The sequence below is a fragment of the Anolis carolinensis genome, chromosome 6 (assembly GCF_035594765.1).
Source record: "Anolis carolinensis isolate JA03-04 chromosome 6, rAnoCar3.1.pri, whole genome shotgun sequence".
In the NCBI taxonomy this organism is placed as follows: domain Eukaryota; kingdom Metazoa; phylum Chordata; class Lepidosauria; order Squamata; family Dactyloidae; genus Anolis; species Anolis carolinensis.
In genome coordinates this window covers 13031129-13053890 of record NC_085846.1, presented here as the reverse complement: position 1 = coordinate 13053890, position 22762 = coordinate 13031129, and the positions used below count along the sequence as shown (strand labels likewise).

General features: G+C 41.7%; 1 protein-coding gene across 1 annotated transcript; it reads right to left on the bottom strand.

Annotated features, from left to right (window-relative positions):
* Positions 1-1339: 1339 nt before the first annotated feature.
* Positions 1340-20895, bottom strand: bicdl2 (BICD family like cargo adaptor 2). The gene is made up of 9 exons (XM_003227705.4): positions 20157-20895; positions 16840-17055; positions 13892-14008; positions 12372-12518; positions 11979-12161; positions 10244-10414; positions 9763-9893; positions 6910-7030; positions 1340-4937 (listed from the first exon to the last, which is right to left on the bottom strand). Exons 1-9 carry the CDS (start codon positions 20457-20459, stop codon positions 4755-4757), a joined length of 1572 nt encoding a protein of 523 aa, XP_003227753.3. The 5' UTR covers positions 20460-20895; the 3' UTR covers positions 1340-4754.
* Positions 20896-22762: the final 1867 nt, after the last annotated feature.

The window sequence follows — 22762 nt, the reverse complement described above, 5'->3', positions numbered from 1 at the left end:
CTGTTAAAGGGGTTAGAATCCAGTGACATAGCCACATAAGTCTGGAATATCAATAAGCAAAGAGATCTTGTATCATTTCAGACCCCTTCCACACAGCTGTATAAAATCCACATTGAACTGGGTTATAAAGCAATGTGGATTCAGATAATCAGTTGAAAGTAGATATTTTGATTATCTTATCTGCCTTGATAGTCAGGGTTATATGACTGTGTGGAAGGGCCCTTAGAAACTACCAGAGGGTGCATGTACACCAGAGAATTAATGCAATTTGACACCACTTTAACGACCATGACTCAGTGCTATGGAATCCTAGGAGCTGCAGATAGATCTGTTTATTGATTAGCCCACTGGCCATATGATCAATAAAATACAAAAAACAGCTAGGAGCTGTAGTTGGTGAGGATCCAGCACTTTATAACAGAGGAATGCCTTGGAAAACTGCTACTCTTGTGATTTCATAGTATCGAACCATGGCAGTTAAAGTGATGTCGAACTGCATTATTTCTATGCTGTAAACACATCCAAGAGAATGAAGTTGGTAGCATAAATAGCTTTCCTAGGGGCCTTCCACACAGCCATATAACCCAGAATATCAAGGCAGATCATCCACAATATCTGCTTTGAACTGAGTTATCAGAGTCCACACTGCCATATATTCCAGTTCAAAGCAGATAATGTGGGATTTTATACAGCTGTGTGGAAGGGGCCCTAGACTAAGGACTATCACACAAACCCACTATTCCACTACAATTGCATTATTGTTGATAGTGGATAGATACATACTGTGTTGAGCACTGATGGGAATGTTGCAGGACTGGAAGCTATTCACAGGTTTTAACCATTAATAGCAAAGGACAGGAGAAACATGGCAAGGAGGTAAACCAGCATCGGGTAGTGTGCGACATCATGTGATATGGACTATTGTCAAAGGCGATGATCCAGGTGTAATTCCAGTTTACTTATTTAGTGCAAAAAAAAAAAACCTCCTACTTCCTCAGATGACGATAACATATCTGATCCAAGGAGAAATTTGAATTTTGGGTGATGAAAGGACATAGAGTTCAAACTTCAGGACCATCCTGGGCAAATGCTCCATCACACAGGTCTTGAAGCCAACGTTTTGCAAACTATGCATTTGCTTACACATTCGTTCAAATAAGAGGTGTCCAAACCTTTACTAACTCCGTTTTGCAAATGATGCAATTTGCTCATAGCATTAGTTCACACATAAGAGTGCCCAGACCTTTACAAACTCTCTTCCTAAGCATCTGTTCTCCCAGTATATGTTGTTCTGTGATATCCAAAGAACCTACTTCCAGACATTAACGACTGAGGCATGTAAGAACGATACTCTTTTATTTAATAAACAGAATATTATAAAGCTTGTATTAACAAATGTACAACAAAAATACTCCGCAACAACATACATTCTTCTTCTTCATAGGTAAATAAACCCTTATTTGGATTTATCCCTCAGTTTTGATATCATCTTTAAAGTTTTCTATTCTTAAACAACTGAAAATTTACATTTACAAAAGAGTGCTTTATGTGTGCATGTATGTAAAAGAGATTACACAGAAAGTGTACATATGGAAGAAGGAGGAAGAGGAGGAAGAAGGAGCATCACTACCCCCTGCTGGTGGTCATGTGACATATTCATGAGCATGGCTCATTTGCATAAAGTTATGCTGCTTTTTTTGGCGCACCAGATTGGCATAGTCGGTTCAGTATTGGACAAGGAAAGACCAGAGTTTGCAACCCATCTTAAGCGAGTCAAGCTTACAGCCCTCTGAATAAATCTTGCTGAGAAAACTCCTTTAGGTTCAGAACTTTAAAAATGACTTGAAGGCACGCAATCCCGATGCTGATTTTTAGAAACTAGCACAGTGGTCAACAAAGAACCCAATTCAAAATGGGAACCATAAATGATATTGTCGATAGTAATGCTAGAGCAGAGCTTTCCAAACTGTATCTTTTAACATGTCAGCTGCAATGTGTAGTAGGTGTGTTGCGCAAACGTTAGGAGAAACCTGAGTCTATGTGAAATAAGCAATAAATCCTATGTTTTAAAAAATATCAATGAAAGATATTCATGAGATATGTTGTGCCCCCATACATTGCTTTATTACAATTTTTGTACGTGTCCATATCTCTTATGAGGGGTTAGTTTAATCCGTTGGGCGGTGGCACAACGGGTTAAACCATCGAGCTGCTGAAATTGCTGACCGGAAGGTTGACGGTTCGAATCTGCGGGACAGGGTGAGCTCCCGCTGTTAGCCCCAGCTTCTGCCAACCTAGCAGTTCAAAAACATGTAAATGTGGGTAAATCAATAGGTACCGCCTCGGCAGGAAGGTAAATGGCATGACCACATAACCCAGCGGGTGTCTACTGATAACACAGCCTCTTCGGCTTAGAAATGGAGATGAGCACCACCCTCAGAGCTGGAGATGAAAGGGGAAGCCTTTACTTTTATCTGTGTATCTGTATTTTGCATTGAATGTTTGCCTTTGTATCTGTACATGCTAAAATCTGCCCTGAGTACCCTTAGGGAGATAGGGCAGAATACAAATAAATTATTATTATTATTATTATTATTATTATTATTATTATTATTATTCCAGTTTGCTAGTAAAACTGAATTACTGTGTCACAAAATGATGCATGTCTAAAAAGATGTGCCACCACATGAAATGTTTGGAAAGCTCTGACCTAGAAATTCCTTGACAAATGTTCTCTCAGATTAATTATATTTTAATTATTTGTAGCTTTTCATTTTCATGGGGATCATGTGCCCCTAACCCCAGCGAATGTGTGGCTATAAGAGAAATTAAGGTGCTAATACAGTGAAAAGTGCCACACAAGAATGTATATACGAGCCTCCAATTAATGTTCAGACAGGTACTTTGACAGCACTTTTTCGGAGAAGTCAGTGTAAAAGGTATGTACTAAGGAGGGAAATGTCGTGCTTTAGCCCAGAGCATTTAATCTACAAGGGCATAAGGAATCAGTATCTAAGTTTCAGACTCATTCGGCCCAAAAACTCAGCATGGTAAAAACTGGATGATGCTTATGTGCCCATAGAAAAATTAAGAGAAAAAATCCACTTAGATGAATCATACCACTGACTGGTCAGCAAGGCGGGACAACTTTAGAACTTGGAACACAGCCTGGCCAACTGGTTTTGGGAGGCTAGAAGTATTAAAAGAAGAAGAAGACCAAAATAAACTTTTTAATTAAAATGTTGAGAAGCTTAGAACATCCGGTATTACCCTATAGGTCTGGAGAAAATCATCCCATGGGCAATTCATATGACTAGCTGGAAAGGTAGCTCCATGTATTCACATGAATGTAGCTGACCCATTATTATAATTAATGGCAATGGAGGACACCTCCCTGCCCATCTACCACCATGTGGATATGACCTTTTTGGTGCTTCCAAAAATATAATTCATTGATTGATCCATAGCATCTGCCTTATTGACTGGGAAAAGCTCTGGCCCTTGGGTCTATATCAGTCATGGGCAAACTTCAGCCCTCCAGGTGAAGACCAAGACACCCGGAGGACCGAAGTTTGCCCATGCCTGGTTTATATGTAGAACAGTTGCTCCTTAAAGGCTCACTTTGTAGCTTTATCCCCTCTTTAGCTTCTGACAGCCTAGTATCAGGAACGTTCTCCTTTTTTTTAAACCTCCAACCCCCCGAATTCTGAAGGATTCCATAAGCTATAGTCTAAATAAATTAATTTTAAGTTCTATCCATTCTAGTCCTTCCCACATTGAGCATAAGTAAAGGAAAGTCATATATGAAGTGTAGATTTCCAACTAAACATACCAAGTGAGTGGTTATCTACTGTGGTGGCTTCCGCATTACAAGGAATGTGGACACTGCTTTGTAGGCATGTCCGATCGATGAAAAAAAATGTTTCAATTCTTGTTTCTAAAGTAGGGGATGCTGGCACTTCGATATAGAAAGTATTTCTGATTTTTTCACCCAAAAATTTCAGATATTTCCGAAAATTCGTAATGATTCTAAATGTTTCTAAAATGGTGGACACGCATGCGCAATCGCTACACACTGGGCTTGTATGGCAATCTTCCATGTGGACGCAGAGGACGTTAGCCCCCACCTTTGTGTCCATCATGGAAGCTTCTGATTGGCCGGGGAGCGGTAGCCATGTTAGGCTGCGCTAAGCTCCCATTCAAGGTAGGTTGCAGAAACAAATTATTTTTAAAAAATATTTTTTAAAATATTTTTTTTAAAAAAATTGGGGGGGGGAATTAATGAAACATTAAGAGACAATTAGAGAATGGGCAAACAATGATTCGAATTACATTGCTGCTTGTGCTGTGAGACAATGTCTCGGAATGCGTATCAAAAAGCGAGAACAATCCGAAATAATTCCGATATATATTCCGATATGGGTTTTAGCTCAAAGAGAACTAGGTTCAGCACTCTGGATAGTTCATTTACAGGCTGGGTTGAAGCCCTGATCGGATTTAATGATATATAACATTGGACTAAGCTTGATATATGATATTGAGCTGGATCTACAGCATGGTTCTTCTTCCCACTCCAACATATTGGCGCGCCACACACATTTGACCCATTTCAGCCCCATCAAGTTTCACCGTGAGCAACGACATCCCCCACTATTGAGTTGCCCTTACTCTGACTTTGTACAGTACTGGCATTTCGTGTGTTCCCTCCACCACCTTTCCTGTTTCATGGAAATCTGCCCACACCCCTAGGATCCTCAGCTTTTCCGGAAAAGGGAGAAGAAGCTGTTGCCACTGGAAGTGCTGGTGCTACGGCGAAATAAAGGAGGGTTCTTGCCTTGTTCTTTGGAAGGCGTCTTTGGCGGCTTGGAGACAGGGTGAGCCTTCTCTTCCTGATGCTTCTGGAGCAATTGCTGGTGAATGATGTACTGAATATCATCCTGTGTGCCGGAAGAAAGGGAAAATAAGTAACATACTCATTTACTGGAATCCAATTCTTCTAGGACACTTTTCCGCTTCATTGTATTCAGAACCTAAATGAAGGTTTGGGGGGGGGGGGGGTGCTAAAAGTTTCACCAGTCATGTTGCCCCATGTACATTGCCATACAATCCAGTTTCTGAGTCCAGATTATCTGCTTTGAACTGTACTATATAGCAGCATAGATAAAGGCTGGATTTACACTGCTATATAATCCATCTTATCAAATCGTATAATTCAGATTATCTGCTTTGAACTGGATTATATGAGACTACACTGCTATATAATCCAACCAAGTTTAGCACAGCAGGCTAAACCGCTGTGCACAAAATCCTGCTAATTGAAAGATCGGCAGCTCAAGCCCAGGTTGGGGTGAGCACACGCCGTTAGCCCAAGCTCCCTGCCCACTTAGCAGATCGAAAGCAGAATGTGAGTAGATAAATAGGCACTGCTTTTAGCGGGGTGGTAATAAAAAAGCCGCCATTAAGGATATCGATTGGGAGAATGTCTAAGGATGACAAAACTCCTCGGCATGGAAAATGGAGCGACTCCATAGCTGGAGTTGAGCACAGCCTCCAAGATGCCAGAAATAAGATGGGAAATGCCTTTACCTCTGTCTGTGTACTGTCTGTCCTTGTTAATTGTATATTAGCATTGAATACTTGCCATATGTGTGTTCTGTAATCAGCCCTGAGTCCCCTCAGGGAGATAGAGCAGAATATACATATAATAATAATAATAATAATAATAATAATAATAATAATAATAATAAATCACACAGTCCTAGACACATGGGAAGTGTTCGACTTGTGATTTTGTGATACGAAATCCAGCATATCTATCTTGTTTGCTGTGTCATAAAATATAATAATAATAATAATAATAATAATAATAATAATAATAATAATAATAATAATATAATCCACTTCAAAGCAGACAAGCTGGATTTAGAAATTTTATTATACGGCAGTGTAGATCCTGAACCCCGTTTTGTGATCTGAGGAATAACAACAACCATGTTTGTGTGGGCCCAGGCTGCAAATGTGCTATTTCTTTTAACGCACAAAATTCCAGAATAAATAACAAAAATTGCCTGCACTCTGACTTGAGTTCCTTGCTGATCATATGGCAATAGCATCAATAAAGCTATATCAGATTAAGGTCTATGCTTCTTTCCTTATTCTAGGGGTAAAAATAGATAGCTCCCTTTATTGATTAAGACAACAGAAATATCAGTGCTGATATATTTGCCCCACATTCCTGTTCGCCACCTCCATAGTACCAAACAAAGTGCCCTCTTCAATTTCACATATGATCTGCTCAGATGACTCCAGGTGAAAAAAGGAATGGGCCTGAGGCTATTAGGAATGGTGGGAGTTGGAGTCCAAAACACCTGGAGGGCCCAAGTTGAACCATGCCTGATCTATACTATAGAGTTAATACAGTTTGCAACAACTTGAACTACAATGGTTCAATGCTGAAGACTCATGGGTGCTTCATCAAACTATAAATCCCAGGATTCCATAGCATTGAGCCATGGAAGTTCAAGTGGTGTCAAACTGCATTAATTCTATACTGTAAACGTACCCACGGTTCCCCTTTTTATTTTAGATCCTTGCCGAGAAACAGAATTAGTCTCCAAAGTGGCCTTGGAACGAATGGTGAATGCAGAGATGGGATCAACAATTCTCACGCTCATCCCAGCTGTGTCACTGCCTGAAGCTGGAATTTATTAAGCAAGATCATGAGCCAAAGCCTCATTTTCCTGGCCATTGGGGATTTCAGAAAATTGGAATATGTTACTGTTTAAAGGTTTCCCGGAACATCGCTTGGTCCACCCCAACTTTCAGAATTCAAAACCAGAAAGACAGCTGGCTAGTGTAACTGTTCTGGATAAAATCTCCGGAAATATTTTCTGAAGTTTTCTTACTCACTTGCCAAGCTTCCAGCTCCTGGGAAAGTGCCATCTTCTGCCGTATGACCCGCAGCAACTGCTGGCTCAAGGAATCCCGTTCCAGAGAGACTTTGGCCATTTCCAGCTCCATCTCGCCTTTCCTGAGCAAGAAGAGACAATATAAAGAAATGTAAGTAATGAACATGTGTGTGTGTGTGTGTGTGTGTGTGTGTATAAAGTCAAGCCCATTGTAGCAAGACTGAAGTGTACACTGCCATATAATGAAGTTTAACAGCATTGAACATGCTTAGAAATGGGGCTACAAAGTGGAGGCCACGACATGTAAGTGTGGAGAAGAGCAAACCACAGACCACTTACTACAATGCAACCTGAGCCCTGCCACATGCACAATGGAAGACCTTATAACAACACCAGAGGAACTCCAAGTGGCCAGCTTCTGGTCAAATGAAACTTAGTATAATGCCAAGTTTTTAAACTTTGTTTGTGGTTTTTCTATCTATTATAACTGTATTCTCAATTTGCACCTGACACGTTAAATAAATACTGCATTGAACTGGATTATACAGCAGTGCACAGTCATATAATCCAGTTCAATGCAGTTAAATGGCAATGGAGCTCCGGCCTAAGGCAACAGGATATGCTACTGGCCCCATCTACACTGCCATATAATGCAGTTTGAAGCTGGTCATTGTAGATTCACGTAATGCAACTCTGTGCAGTTAAACTGCATTATATGGGTCTACGCTGACAATATAATGCTATTTCAAATTGCATTTCATGGCACTAGATGGACTAGATGGCCCATGTGGTCTCTTCCAACTCTACTATTCTATGATTCTATGAAGATCCAGCCTCAGTTTCCAAGCTGAGGACAAGATAGGAGAGAGAAACTGGGTCATTTTAGAAGCTTTGGATGACTCAGAAGTAATTGGCACTGTCCCTTGCTTGTTTGGGGAGAAGAATTTGTTGGCAGACTTACTATTTATGATTTGTTGTAGCAATTTAAAAGAGAAAGCTGTCAATGTCTGTCCCAGCATATGCTAAAATACATGTTAGACTCTAGAAGGTGTCACAAATATTCATTTAGTTTTGCAAACTATTTATAGATCCAACAGCAGACTTAGATCTTCCATCTGTCCATTCCTACATTGCATTTACAGAATGGGAATGTGACAGCATCTTTAAGACTAATAGGAGCTTTAATGGATATAGTCCCACTTGTTCAGCTGTAGAACAGAGTTATATTAAAAGTCTCAAGTTACAAAGCATATTTACAAAGTTTATTTGTACAGTCGTGGACCCATATAATACAAATTAACTTTATTATATTGGATTCAACTGCATTATATGGGTCTACATTGATCATATGGCCTAGTTCCAAATGGCAATGTAGATAGGTTGCTGTGAGTTTTCCGGTCTGTATGGCCATGTTCCAGAAGCATTCTCTCCTGACGTTTCACCCACATCTATGGCAGGCATCTTCAGAGGTTATGAGGTCTGTTGGAAACTAGGCAAGTGGGATTTATATATCTATGGAATTTTCAGGGTGGGAGAAAGAAATAACTCTTGTCCATTTAGGCAAATGTAAATGTTGCAATTGATCATCTTGATTAGCATTGAATAGCCTTGCAGCTTTAAAGCCTGGCTGCTTCCTGCCCAGTTTCCAACAGACCTCACAACCTCTGAGGATGCCTGCCATAGATGTGGGTGAAACTTCAGGAGAAAATGCTTCTGGAACCTGGCCATACAGCCCGGAAAACTCATAGCAACTCGGTGATTCCAGCCACGAAAGCTTTTGACAGGCAATGTAGAGATACAGTCGAGTCTCACTTATCCAACATAAATGGGCTGGCAGAATGTTGGATAAGCGAATATGTTGGATAATAAGGAGGCATTAAGGAAAAGTCTATAAAATTAGGTTATGATTTTACAAATGAAGCACCAAAACATCATGTTAGACAACAAATTTGACAGAAAAGTAGTTCAATACGCAGTAATGCTATGTAGTAATTACTGTATTTATGAATTTAGCACCAAAATATCACGATATATTGAACACATTGACTACAAAAATGCGTTGGATAATCCAGAACGTTGGATAAGCGAGTGTTGGATAAGTGAGACTCTACTGTATTGAGAAAGAACTACATGCAGTTCTCATTACGACCAGTAGATGTCCCTGTTTCATGGTTTAGCCATGAACATTTCCTACATAAGTACATGCTGAGGATGCATCTACATTGCTCAGTTAATGCAGTTTGACAACACTTTAACTGTCATGGCTCAATGCTATAGAATGCTTGGAGTTGTAGTTGTATAAGGTCTTTAGCCTTCTCTGCCAAAGGCTGCTGGTGCCTCATCAAACTATAACTGCAAGCATTCCATAGTATTGAGCCATGGCAGTTAAAGTGGTGCCAATCTGCATTAATTCCACAGTGTAGATGCAAATGTGCATCTACTGTTTTGAGAATAGTGCAAAAGTTGGCCGGACTGTGGCGCAGGCTGGATAGCAAGCCAGCTGCAACAAATCACTCTGACCAAGATGTCATGAGTTCGAGGCCAGCCCGTGCCTGCGTCTGTCTGTCTCTGTTCTATGTTATGGCATTGAATGTTTGCCTTTATGTGTGCAATGTGATCAGCCCTGAGTCCCCTTAGGGGTGAGAAGGGCGGAATATAAATGCTGTAAATAAATAAATAAATAAATAAATAAAATATTGGACTCTTTTCATAGTTGTGGGTGTTATCCTTGGTCCTCTGTTCTTTTCCCCTACTAACTCAAGTACCAATGATAGATGCCTGTTGGCATTTATATCATGCTTGTGCACTCAAGTGCACAAATAATAGATTTAAAAGGTATACAGGGATATCTCACTTTATTATAGCCTCGTCCCGTTCTGCTATGGCTAATTTCAAAGCCTCGTCCCGGTTGCTCTCTTGGTACAGACGCCTCTGGTTCTCGATTTCAGACTTTAAATTGAAGAGTTCCACATGCTGCAAAGTAATCTAGACAATGAAATGAGAAGAAGAAAATTTGTTTTAAAAAAAAAACCATGCATATGCATTTTATGGTTGTGTCCATGTTTACTCAAAACATACAAAACCATCACATTAAAATATATATATAACATACAGCAGTAAAAAAGAATATCATACGGAACATACAATATGAAAAATAACATACATCATAGCAAAAATCACATTACTTATTTAGTAAGACAATAAAGTGTTGGGACCTATTGGGGGTTGTGAGGGGGCTTCAGAGGGGTCTCCAAAGACCATCAGAAAGCACATATTTCCGTATTATAACTCCGTATTATCTCTCTTGCTTTACCTAGAAGAAGAACGCACCCTACCTGATCCTGGAGTCTCATGATCTCCGTTTCTTTCTGCCTCAATATATCTTGCTCCTGTTGAGTCAAGGCTGAGACCCTTTTCATGTATTCGGCTTCTTCTTCCTCCGATTTCCACCGTGACGCAGGAGCTGTGGAGGGAGGACCAGGCTTCCCGGTGCCATTGGTCAGCAGCTAAAGCAAAGCATAAGGGACATATTTTCATGGGGATCCCTTACATGATACAGATTGAGTATCCCTTATCCGAAATCCCCAGGACCAATAAGTGTCCTTTTGGCTATTAAAGAAGTAACTAGTATATATACCTAGTGTTTCCCAGGTGTCAAAGATGTGTCCAATTTGTGGGAAAGATCAGTAATCAATCAACAAAATAACAACCAGTGTTTGTCAGATTGATACACAGTTTGTAAGATTCTTCTTGTGAGGATTTGTAAAAGGCACCATGACGTAATGGGTTGACTGGAAAGGAACGTGTCAGCAGCTGATTGGCTGAGCGTGTCAGGAGCCAGAATTCTGATTGGCTACTGTCTCTGGCTTGCTGCGGACAGAAACAGTTTTAACCCCGGCTGTGGAACACCCTCCCCAGAGAAATACGGCAAGCCCCAACCCTTTTGAGTTTTAGAAAAGCCCTGAAAACATGGCTATGTGCCCAGGCTTTCAAAGATTAAATGATAAAGACGACCCAGACTGATTTACAGCTACAGCACGAGGATTTTGGATTTTAATCATATGTTTTATATCTTTTATTGTTTTTATTGTTTTATTGGATTTTCATTGCTTTTTTAATTATGTGTAGGCATCGAATTGTTGCCAATTTTGTTCGCCGCCCTAAGTCCCTTCGGGTGAGAAGGGCGGGATATAAATGTTGGAAATAAATAAAATAAATAAAATAAATTAACTGCCATTTTCACCTGAGAGAGTGAAGAAAGCGCTGACTGGAAACAGCCAGGCACAAAATGGCTGCCAACTCCCTGAAGCCGGGCTGTGGCGCAGCTGGCTAGTAACCAGCTGCAATAAATCACTACTGACCGAGAGGTCATGAGTTCGAAGCCCGGGTCGAGTTAAGCCCCTGACCATTAAATAGCCCGGCTTGCTGTTGACCTATGCAGCCCCGAAAGACAGTTGCATCTGTCAAGTAGGGAAATTTAGGTACGCTTCATGCGGGGAGGCTAATTTAACTAATTTACAACATCATAAAACTGCCAGCAAAATACGAGGAAAGGAATGAGGAAGTACAGCCACTAGTGGACAGTGAAGCAACAGCTCCCCCTGTGGCCGGAATCGTGAAGCTGGAAAAAAAATGTTAAATGCCTCTGTGTCTGTCTATATATGTTGTTTGTCTGTTAGCATTGAATGTTTGCCATATATGTGTTCATTGTAATCCGCCCTGAGTCCCCTTCGGGGTGAGAAGGGCGGAATATAAATACTGTAAATAAAAATAAAATAAATAAGCCTGATTATTTCTGAGGCAAATGAGGCATATTTGAAGACTGTTTAAAGGACTGTTTATTCCCTCTGTTCTCTGTAGGAATTCAGAGAAATTGCTGCATATATTATTACTCTATTTGATCTTTTGAACTGAAGTAAAGTTACTGTTACTTGCTACACAAACCTGAGTGACATTTTATTACACTGCAGGGTATATTTTGGTTCAGAAACTGTATTAAAGCTTCTATTTATTTATATCTACAACCTCCAACACTTCTGACATTAAGAACTATATCTCTAAGACACATACCTTAAGAGCTTGCCCTGGTGCTCCGGGGGCATCCTCCAAACTATTATTAATCTCAGACTGGATGGAGGTGACCGAAGTGTCCAAATCGTGGAGACGGATCTCTTCTTTCATCTCCTTGACTTGATGCTGCAACCGACGATTGGAGACCCGAAGCTCCTCCGCCTCCACTTCTACCTGCTGCAGCTTTGGATGAGAAATGAGTTTATTATTGCAAATGGAAATAATGTGGGAAATGGTTCCTTCATGAGAAGCAGCTTTATGATGCCTTCTTCCTCATTCTTCATTGAACCGACTCATGCGTTCCTCGTTTTTCAACATTTACTCACTCCCAAACACCTCCTCCATTTTAAAACTCCCATAACATGAATACTTAGTAGTTATGTTAATACATACCCGCAGTTCCTTCTCGTGGCTCTCTTTGCGGAGAAGGAGGAGGTTGTCATGGAGTGTGTCCACCAAAGCCTGGATCGAATCGTTCTCTTCCCGGAGATGCTGGGTCTGTTTCTCCAGATCTTGCTTCCGATCTTGTAACATGAGATTCTGGGGAGTAAAACCAGTGTTCAACTTGCGACCAAGATAAGACCTTGTACACTTACTCCTGCTCAACTGTCAACTGGTTGCAACTCCACATAGAAGGACCATGTCCTATTATGGGGTCAGCACAGGACTTTCCAGCCTGAAGCAGAAAAGCTAAAAAGAAAACACCCCTTCTTTGTCATTGGCTGCTTGTTATGCCTCAGTGGCACATCCGATATGACATCTCAGGCATCCAACTCACTCATCTTATTTGGAATAGGATGAGGATGTCAGGAAGTTACAGGTCATAGTTTCCACTGAAGTAGGGTTCTGAATTCATTATGTTTTATATAGTCAGCCCTCTACATTCACTGGGGCCAGGGGTACAACCGCCTCACCTTCCCCAGTGAAAATAAATAATGTGAATTTAAATTTATTTATTTATTTATTTTTAAATTGACTGAACATTGTCAAGGAACCTTCCCTGAAGTTACTATAAAACCACACTGGAAGACCTAGAGATTCCTAGAGAAGTGTTCGCTCTAAGAATCTCTAGGGGTGCGTCTACACGGTAGATTTGATTTGGTTTGAAATCACTTTAACTGCCCTGGTGCCCTGGTATAGAATCATGAGAGTTGTAGTTTGCTTAGGCACCAGCACTCTTTGGCAGAGAAGGCTAAAGATCTTGTAAACCTACAATTGCCATGATTCCATAGAATTGAGCCATAGCAGATGCACCTTGTGTTCTTCAGCATGATGCCATGTCAGTCCTGGACATGCAGGATATTGACATGATGGCTCTGAGTTAAGCCCCTGCATCATTATCATTACTACTATTATTACACTGACCAATGTTAGACCTCAAATGTTAGGCCTGTTTCTGTGTATATTTGACCTGCTGATTACAAAAATGATACTAGTTCTCCTTTGTCAGTTTAAATTCTTGAGATACAGAAAATATGCTCTCTACCAATTAATATCTGCTCGTCCACAGAAAACCATAATAACCATATCTAAGAAGCTAGAGCTGATGCAGTCCACCTAATGAAATTAATTTCAGGACCAGTACTAAAAACCAAAACACCAAGAAATTTGTTGTGTTGTTGTTGTTGTTGTTGTTATATTATTTTATTATGACACAGCAAACAAAATAAATATGCTGGATTTCGTATCACAAAATCACAAGTCAAACACATCCCAAGTGTCTAGGACTGTGTGATGTAATATTATTATTATTATTATTATTATTATTATTATTATTATTATTATTATTATTCCAGAGGCATATTAAGAGACAATGCCTCCTAGAAGGATTAGAGCAACATGCCATCTTCTTCACCTTTTGGGCACCTCCAGGTGTAAGGACAGAGTAACAGAACAAATATCACTTTTCTCACCTCTGCTCTCAGGCTTTGCGTCCGGGCAGCATGTTCGGTGCTGCTAAGAGCCAAAGTCCGATGCTCCCCACGCAATAGCGTCAGCTCTTCCTGTATCCGCTGTTCGTGCTGGGCAAGCTGGCAAGAGTGGCAGACAGATTTATGTAATTAAAATGTATATCCAACTTTTTCCTCCAAAGCTCAAAGCGGGAGTGACGGTTCCCTTTTTCATCACTATCGTCACAAAGATCCTTGTAAGTAGATCAGGCTGAAAGAGGACAACTCACTCCATGCCAACAATATCTGATCAATCTAGTTAGAGAACTGATCAATTTGGGGAGTCAATAGCTATATTACATTATTATAATGCTCAGCTTTGACATGGCCAGGGTGCAAGGATGGTGGAGATTATAGTCTGAGACAATCAGATGAAAGGCTATCTCTTTAGGAACTTTGCACTTTTAGCAGGGTCTAGAGTGCTTCATAAAGGCTTATCTTATATGAACTCAAGATTTTCTCCTCCTCCTCCTCCTCCTCCTCCTCCTCCTCCTGGTTTGTTTCGGACATTCCTGGAAACCTGCCAGTCTGGTCGGTGCTGATGCTGTGACAACAATGCGGTGTGACCTCACTCCATGGTTTGTTTGGCTTAAATGCCTTCCTTGTTCTCTGATGGAACTTCCAGCCTTGCTCAGCTCACCTACTGTCTGCACTTACTTCTGTGGAAGTTGCGGTAAACTGGCATTTGCATGGCAATAAGAATCAGCTGTACAAAGACTCAGTCAGATCATAGGTCTGTGTAGCCTAGGCTTAGGATGGATGCATAAACTATGGCTAAATTCATCACTTCCATCCAGCATAGATAATGGCAAGGGATAATGGAAGCTATAGTCCACCAAGAGAGTCAGTGTGATGTAATGGTTGGAATATTGTAGTATGGCCCCATTCACATTTCTATATAAAATCCAGATTATCTGCTTTGAACTGAATTATATGGCAGTGTAGACTCACACAATCCAGTTCAAAGCAGATAATCTGGATTATATGGTGGTGTAAATCCAGTCTATGACTCTGGAGGCCAGGGGAAGTCAAATGCCCTCTGAACAAATTTTGCCCAAAAAGCCTTAGGATAGGTTCATCATAAGTCAAGAATGACTTGAAAGAACACAACAATGGTCCACAAATACTAGAAGGACCATCAATTCCCACTCCACTGGGCCAGTTATTTGCAGTTCCCAGCTTGATATTTCGAGATGCCAATGGTTGAATCTGGGGTGCCTTGCATGGGAACACATGCGCTGCTGCCACCAAGCTGAAGCTGTGCCATAAGCATGATAATAATCAGGGTGGTGTGTATTATGTGTATGTACAGATATGCATTCATACAAATTCTCTTCCAGGAAAATATTAGACAAAGGGAGGGGAATTCATTGCTCAACTTCATCTTCTGTGCTGGTTTCAGGTTTCAAAATGTTCACAGTTTCTTTTAAGAGACAGGTAGCAAGAAGAAAGGAACAAATGCATATTCTCCCTAAGACTGATACACACAAATATCCCACTTAGAAAAACAAACAGTGGCAGGCACTCTTTCTGAAGGTTGATTAAGGAATCAAATGGTAGCCAGGGTCCAATCTTCAATGACCATTAAATGCACTCCTAAACTGGCTTCAAACTACAATGAATTTCCCAAAAAGTGTGCAAAAGAAAACCCCTATGTGCACCAGTGCTCTGTGGCTCACATAATTTCCATCCCAGAGCCCCCGATAGAGCAGTGGGTTAAATCTTTGTGCCAACAGGACTGATGACTTGAAGGCTGAGTTGCTGACCTGAAGGTTGCTGGTTCGAATCCAACCCGGGGAGAGCATGGATGAGTTCCCTTTGTCAGCTCCAGCTCCATGCAGGGACATGAGAGAAACCACCCACAAGGATGGTAAAAACATCAAAACATCCGGGTGTCCCCTGAGCAACGTCCTTGCAGACGACCAATTCTCTCACACCGGAAGTGACTTGCAGTTTCTCAAGTTGCTCCTGACATGGAAAAACAAAATCTCCATCCCAGCCTCAACATGATTTCAGGACTTCCTGTGCTATCATCTGCACAGCAAAACTGTTTTCATTTACAGTAGAGTCTCACTTATCCAAGCCTCGCTTATCCAAGCTTCTGGATAATCCAAGCCATTTTTGTAGTCAATGTTTTCAATATATCGTGATATTTTGGTGCTAAATTCGTAAATACAGTAATTGCCATAACATCACTATGTATTGAACTACTTTTTCTGTCAAATTTGTTGTATAACATGATGTTTTGGTGCTTAATATGTAAAATCATAACCTGATTTGATGTTTAATAGGCTTTTCCTTAATCCCTCCTTATTATCCAAGATATTCGCTTATTCAAGCTTCTGCCGGCCCGTTTAGCTTGGATAAGTGAGACTCTACTGTAATACCAGTTTGAATCTGCATTCAATGGCCAGTGTAGATGGGGCCCAGGTCTCACTTCATTCACAAGATGGTGCAAATTCCAAACCATACTGAAACATATCCAGCTCTTTGGCAGAGCTTGAGAAACGTATTTTGGAGGGGTGGCAACTCCCAGAATCCTTGTGCCAGTATATTCACACTGAACTGGTAATCAAAGCTCAGAGGTAACTTTTCATATCTTTTTGTGATATAATTGCTGCCTCCTCTCCCACTAACAATCAAACCCAGCACCAAAGGAATTGCCACCATAAATGTGAACATCTCTCCTTTTAAGCCAAGAAGGACTCTTTGACCTTTATAGGGTGGCAATAACAATTCAGCTCAGTTCAACAGGTGCAGTACACGTCAGCATGAAACAGCAATAGAACAAAGAGCTTCATCTGTTGAATTGATGCCCATCCTGCCACAGTTGAAAGACACGGGTTAGGTCCGCCTGGACATGCTCTCAACCCTTTGCTGCCCAGACTCAAGCAAGCCGCACTAGCGCCCACCTGACTGAGCTGCTCCACCAGGCGCTGGTTCTGCTCCGAAAGGTCCAGGACGGCCTGAGAGCTTTCCCGGCTGGTGTCCTGCTGCTCCAAACGCTGCTGACCCAATCGGTTTCGAGCAGCCGCCAAGTCTGCCTCCAACTCTGCGACATGAGTTTCAAATTCAGCCTGACCGGATTCAAGGTGCCGGCGGAGTTCGTGCTTCTCTTGTTCTAGACGCTGAGAGATACCATAGTGAAGATAAGAAGAACTAGATGATAATCAAAGGCAACTAGTATAAAGCAAGGATCAAAATGGTGTGCTATGAGCAATTATTTATTTATTTATTTATTTCTCACATTTATATCCCGCCCTTCTCACCTGAAGGGACTCAGGGCAGCTTACAACAGTGGCAACAATTAGATGCCTATACAAACCAATATAAAACAGCACATAAAACAGTTAAAACTATTAAAATACATTATGAATCACAAAATATACAATCCAGTCTTCATTCTGCTAGAAATTCATTTACTGTCACCCATATTTCTAACCTGTCGTCACTAGGTTTGGTGTCACCCAGTATAGTTTGATGAGACAGAAGTAGAAGCTGGGGCTAGCAGCAGGAGCTCACCCTGCTCTCCGGATTCGAACTGCTGACTTTTCGGTCAGCAAGTTCAGCAGCTCAGCGGTTTAACCGGCTGACCCACTGGGGGCTATGTAACTTCCATTTTCAGAGGCTTTGCAGACAGCTTTCCACATTCACTGGGCTTCAGGACATAGGACCCCCATGAAAGTGAAAAATCATTAATATTATTATGATTTTAATCTGAGAGAACATCTTTCTAGGAATTTCTAAATCCTGTATCATCAACTTCTGCTCAAAGCTCACCATATACTCATATGGGAGGACCTAGAGAGGTATTATCTAGAAATCTCTGAGTCCTTTAGCATGAGCATATGGTCAACTTCTGGACGTTGACTATATAGTTGCACTGGCAGAACTATAGATTCCTGGAAATAACATTGTATTCAAATCTGTAAAAGTCAAACCTACAAATGTGAAGGGCTGACTGTATATCTATGAAAAGCAGATGCTGGAGGAAAACTGTTATAAACACAATGACTGGGATGGCTAAACGAGGCAAAGCAATTCCTACATTCCTGCCAGGCAGCATTAGATTCAAATTAAGCATTGTGCATATTCTTTTCCTTGAGCATTTGGAACGCTATTTATTAAGAATTTCTTACTGAAGGTGTGGTAATTTTATCTGCCAGCAGCACTCCCAGCAACAGTCAAGACAAATGCACCTACAAAGGGAAAGTCTTTCAGTTGGTTTCCATTCCATTCCGGCACACCTTGAATGCTGCCAGCCAGGACGGCAACTTTAACAACAGAGACGCACATTTAATACCGGTTGAGCAAGACTATGAGCTTCACTTTTTTGGTGACATCATAACTGCAAAATGCCCCCTTGCCCAGTTTGATCTCCAAAGAGGAGACACATGTTGACTTACCACCCGCCTTATATAATACAGAGAAATATTTGGCTCTGCAAAGGGCACAGCCAGTGGGTGAGGTTTCTTCCAAAGTGAGTCATGCTGGGCGCTTTCTTTCTACGACTCCCCTGTTCCATTTGGTCACCTTCTCCCTTCAGTAATTATATTCAGCTCACCCTTGACTCGGCAGCAGTGCCCTCTTTAACACCAAACTGGTTCAACTAGTTGCCACAGGTATCATGCCCAGAGGAAACTGACACCGCCAATCTCACCCTTGGGGTGGAGGGTATTTGAGAGAGGAAATGGAGGTGAGAAAGCAGGCGGAAACACAAGATATATCTACACTGTAGAATTAATGCAGTTTGACACCACATGGCTCAATGCTATTAAATCCTGGGAGACATAGTTTTAGAAGGTCTTCAGGTTTTTTTCTGCCAAAATATGCTGGCACCTGATCAATCTCTGAGCAAGGAAGCCCACCATCTCTTCCTTAGACCGGCTTTTCCGTCACATTGTACACAGTTTCTATATCCAAGCAAAATATGTGCCAGTCTCAAACATATACATGGGGGACTGGGGGATTTCTTACACAGAATCATGCTCATAAAACATATCACATGGAAAGATGACTAAATTACTGGTTTGGGAAGCTCAGATCTGGGAAATTCAATGGAGGTTATGACTAAATTCTGACTTAGCACGTGAAAAAAGCCATGACTTCCATGTTCTTTGAGATACGCTTGTCCATTTTCCTTTCTTTGGGAGATCCTTCCATTTCAACAACACCCCTGTACAGCAGGCCACACTGAGACAATGCAACAGGACAAGCTTACCTAACATATTACATAGCCAAGAAGGGAACACTGAGTCCAAATCTGACCTTTTACTCATACCCAATGGAGCCATGGTGGCGCAATGGGTTAAACCCTTGTGCCAGCTGGGCTGCTGACCTAAAGGTTGGGTTGCTGACCTGAAGGTTGCTGCTTTGAATCTGTGAGATGGGGTGAGCTCCCGTCTGTCAGCTCTAGCTTGTGGGGACTTGAGAGAAGCCTCCCAGCAGGGCGTCTCCCGGGGCAACATCTCTGTAGACGGCCAATTCTCTCACACCAAAAGTGATTTGCAGTATGTTCTCTAGTAGCTTCTAACATTATTTTAAAAAACCCTTACCATTAAAATATACCAATTTGGCAGAGGCTGGTTCAGCAATGCCAAAACATTCAGTCTGAAACGCATTATCTGATTCGTTTAGTAGAACCTTATAAAGCAATTCAGTGCAGTTCAAACTGAATTATATGGTTCTGCACTGAGCATATAATGCATTATATGGTAGTGTAGAGCCAGCTAGAGACACTCCTGATTAATCCTTTTATCGTCCCACCTTTTTGGCTGCTTTTGAGATGTCCCAGTTAGTTTATCTTCCTCTCTTCATCCCGCTTCATCCTCAGCTCATTTGAAGTGATGCTGAATTTAAAGATCCACATTATTTGCCTTTAAACAGCAATGGGAGAAAAGGGGCCCTTCCAGACAGGCCCTATATCCCTGGATTTGATTGTTTATTTCAGATTATCTGGCAGTGCGAAGCCATATAATCCAGTTTAAAGCAGAAAACCTGAGATCAGATCCTGGGATATAGGGCCTGTCTGGAAGGGCACAAGATCTGGGGTGAAACTTAGCCCTTCCCTGTATGGTAAGGCAAATCAAACTGCTGCAGCCTCTCCTAACTTGGCTCATCTTTCTGAACAATAACCTTTGACGTCTTGACCACACTCTGGTGTAACTTTGTCCCATGTGACTGACATGCCACCATAACGCGAGGGTGGCAGCCACCTTCCTTTTCTCACCTCTTTGGCTTCCATATACTCCTTGGTCAGCTCCTCATTGCGCCGCTCCAGCTCCTCATTGCGTTCCAGGAGCATCTTTCCCAGCTCCGCCGCCAGGAGCAAATCTTGCTCTTTCCTCTGCAGCAGCAACCCCAAATCCCCTGCTTCAGGGTCTTCATCAACAGAAGCCACATCCCCCATGAAAGACTGTTGGGGTTCACCCCCAAAGGGATAAAACTCATCCCCCAAAGCCGGCGGAGGGGTGAACGGGGTGCGAAGGGCCTCCTCCTCAGGATACATGGAAGAAGCTGCGGTTGTTGTCATAGAGTTCCAAGTAGGGCACGGAGCCAGCAGACCAACCTGGGCCAAATTTGGAAGCCAGGGTGGTCTAAATTCGAACCCAGGACATTGGTTTCTATGAAGTACAAGAAAGTGGAAAAAAAGAGAGATGGCAACCAAGAAGGTCTTCTATGTCCCCATGGGAGAATAAGGATGCTTTCTAGAGAAGGAGCTTGTAGGTCAGCAGCACCATCCGCAGATCCAGGTAAGAGACAATCCAAACAAGACAAAGCTCTGATGGGGGACAACAATCTTGCCCAGGTCTCAGTTCCTTCTGCGTTTTCGCTGTTTATTTCCTGATTCCTGCCTCCACCCTCCAGAGGCTGTGACAGGTGAGGTTTTATGCTTCCTTTGCTCCGCCCCGCCATTCACCTGTTGTGCTGAACCCTCCCTTTTTGCCCAGCTGGAAAATTTCAAGCAGCCAACCGTCTCAGTTTGGCTCAGAAATCCTCACCAATTCCCTTGTCCGTCCCAGACACCTGGGAGAAAGTCAAAATTAGCACAATGCAGTATGTGCAGACAGTTGCCCATAGTGATCACCTCCGTAAATATACATAGGGTACATAGGGAGTTCCCTTGTACTAAATCAGATCAGAATGAGGATAATTTCATATATTTCTTGAACTACGCCTTCCAGCATTCCCAGCAATATCACAAAGTATATTGAGTCTTTTTTGTTGTTGTTTATTTGTTCAGTTGCTTCCAACTCTTCGTGACCTCTTGGACCAGCCCATGCCAGAAGTCCCTTTTGGCTGGCACCACCCCAGCTCCTTCAAGGTTAAGCCAGTCACTTCAAGGATACCATCCATCCATCTTGCCCTTGGTTGGCCCCTCTTCTTTTTCCTTCCATTTTCCGCAGCACCATTCTCTTTTCCAAGCTTTCCTGTCTTCTCATTATGTGGCCAAAATACTTCATTTTTGCCTCTAATATCCTTCCCTCCAGTGAGCAGCCGGGCATTATTTTCTGGAGGATGGGCTGGTTGGATCTTCTTGCGGTCCAAGGCACTCTCAGCATTTCCCCCCAACTACACAGTTCAAAAGCATCTCTCTTCCTTCGCTTAGCCTTCCTTATAGCCCAACTCTCACATTCATAGGTTACTATGGGGAATACCATTGTTTTAATTATGCGGACCTTCATTGCCAGTGTGACGTCACTACTCCTCACTATTTTATAGAGATTGGTCCTTGCTCTCCTCTCAAGAAGGAAACGTCTTCTGATTTCCTGGCTGCAGTCTGAGTCTGCGGTAATCTTTGCACCTAGAAATATAAAGTCTGTCACTGCCTCCACATTTTCTCCCTCTTTTTGCCAATTATCAATCAGTCTGGTTGCCATGATCTTGGTTTTCTTGATGTTTAACTGCAGCCCGGCTTTTGCACTTTCTTCTTTCACTTTGGTGATAAGGCTCCTCAGCTCCTCCTCATTTTCAGCCATCAGAGTGGTATCATCTGCATATCTAAGGTTGTTAATGTTTCTTCCAACAATTTTAACTCCAGCCTTGAATTCATCAAGCCCTGCACATCGCATGATGTGTTCTGTGTACAAGTTGAATAGGTAGGGTGAAAGTATGCAGCCCTGCCACACTCCTTTCCCAATCTTGATCCCGTCTGTTGTTCCGTGGTCTGTTCTTACTATGGCTACTTGGTCTTTATACAGATTCCTCAGGAGGCAGACAAGGTGGCTTGGTATCCCCATACCACAATTTATTATGATCCACACAGTCAAAGGCTTTAGAATAGTCAATAAAACAGAAATAGATGTTTTTCTGAAACTCCCTACCTTCCTCCATTATCCAGAGGATGTTGGCAATTTGGTCTCTCGTTCCTCTGCCTTTTCTAAACCCAGCTTATACATCTGGCAACTCTCGCTTCATGTATTGCTGGAGTCTATCTTGCAGGATCTTGAGCATTACCTTACTGGCATGGGAAATAAGTGCCACTGTACTTATTGAGCATTCTTTAGTCTTTAAAAATGTGAATTCCTTCCAGAAATATAAGTCCTTTGATCCAGAAGCAGGAATTTGAAAAACTCCAGCTTCTAGACCATTTGCAGTATACAACACCTTGAGCTGGAAAAGTTTCTTTTTTGGACTATAGCTCTGGAATATTCATATTGGAAGAGATTTCACAGTACAGTAGAGTCTCGCTTATCCAACGTAAAAGGGCCAGCAGAACGTTGGATAAGCGAATATGTTGGATAATAAGGAGAGATTAAGGAAAAGCCTATTAAACATTAAATTAGGTTATGATTTTATAAATTAAGCACCAAAACATCATGTTACACAACAAAT

Excerpts from the sequence above, each read along its gene's own strand:
- bicdl2 (XM_003227705.4), bottom strand. The coding sequence starts at position 20,459 with ATGACAACAACCGCAGCTTCTTCCATGTATCCTGAGGAGGAGGCCCTT. Across the intron at positions 12,162-12,371 it reads GCCACGAGAAGGAACTGCGG|CTGCAGCAGGTAGAAGTGGA; the intron begins GTATGTATTAAC and ends TCTCATCCAAAG. Across the intron at positions 4,938-6,909 it reads AGGAGCTGGAAGCTTGGCAA|GATGATATTCAGTACATCAT; the intron begins GTGAGTAAGAAA and ends TCCGGCACACAG.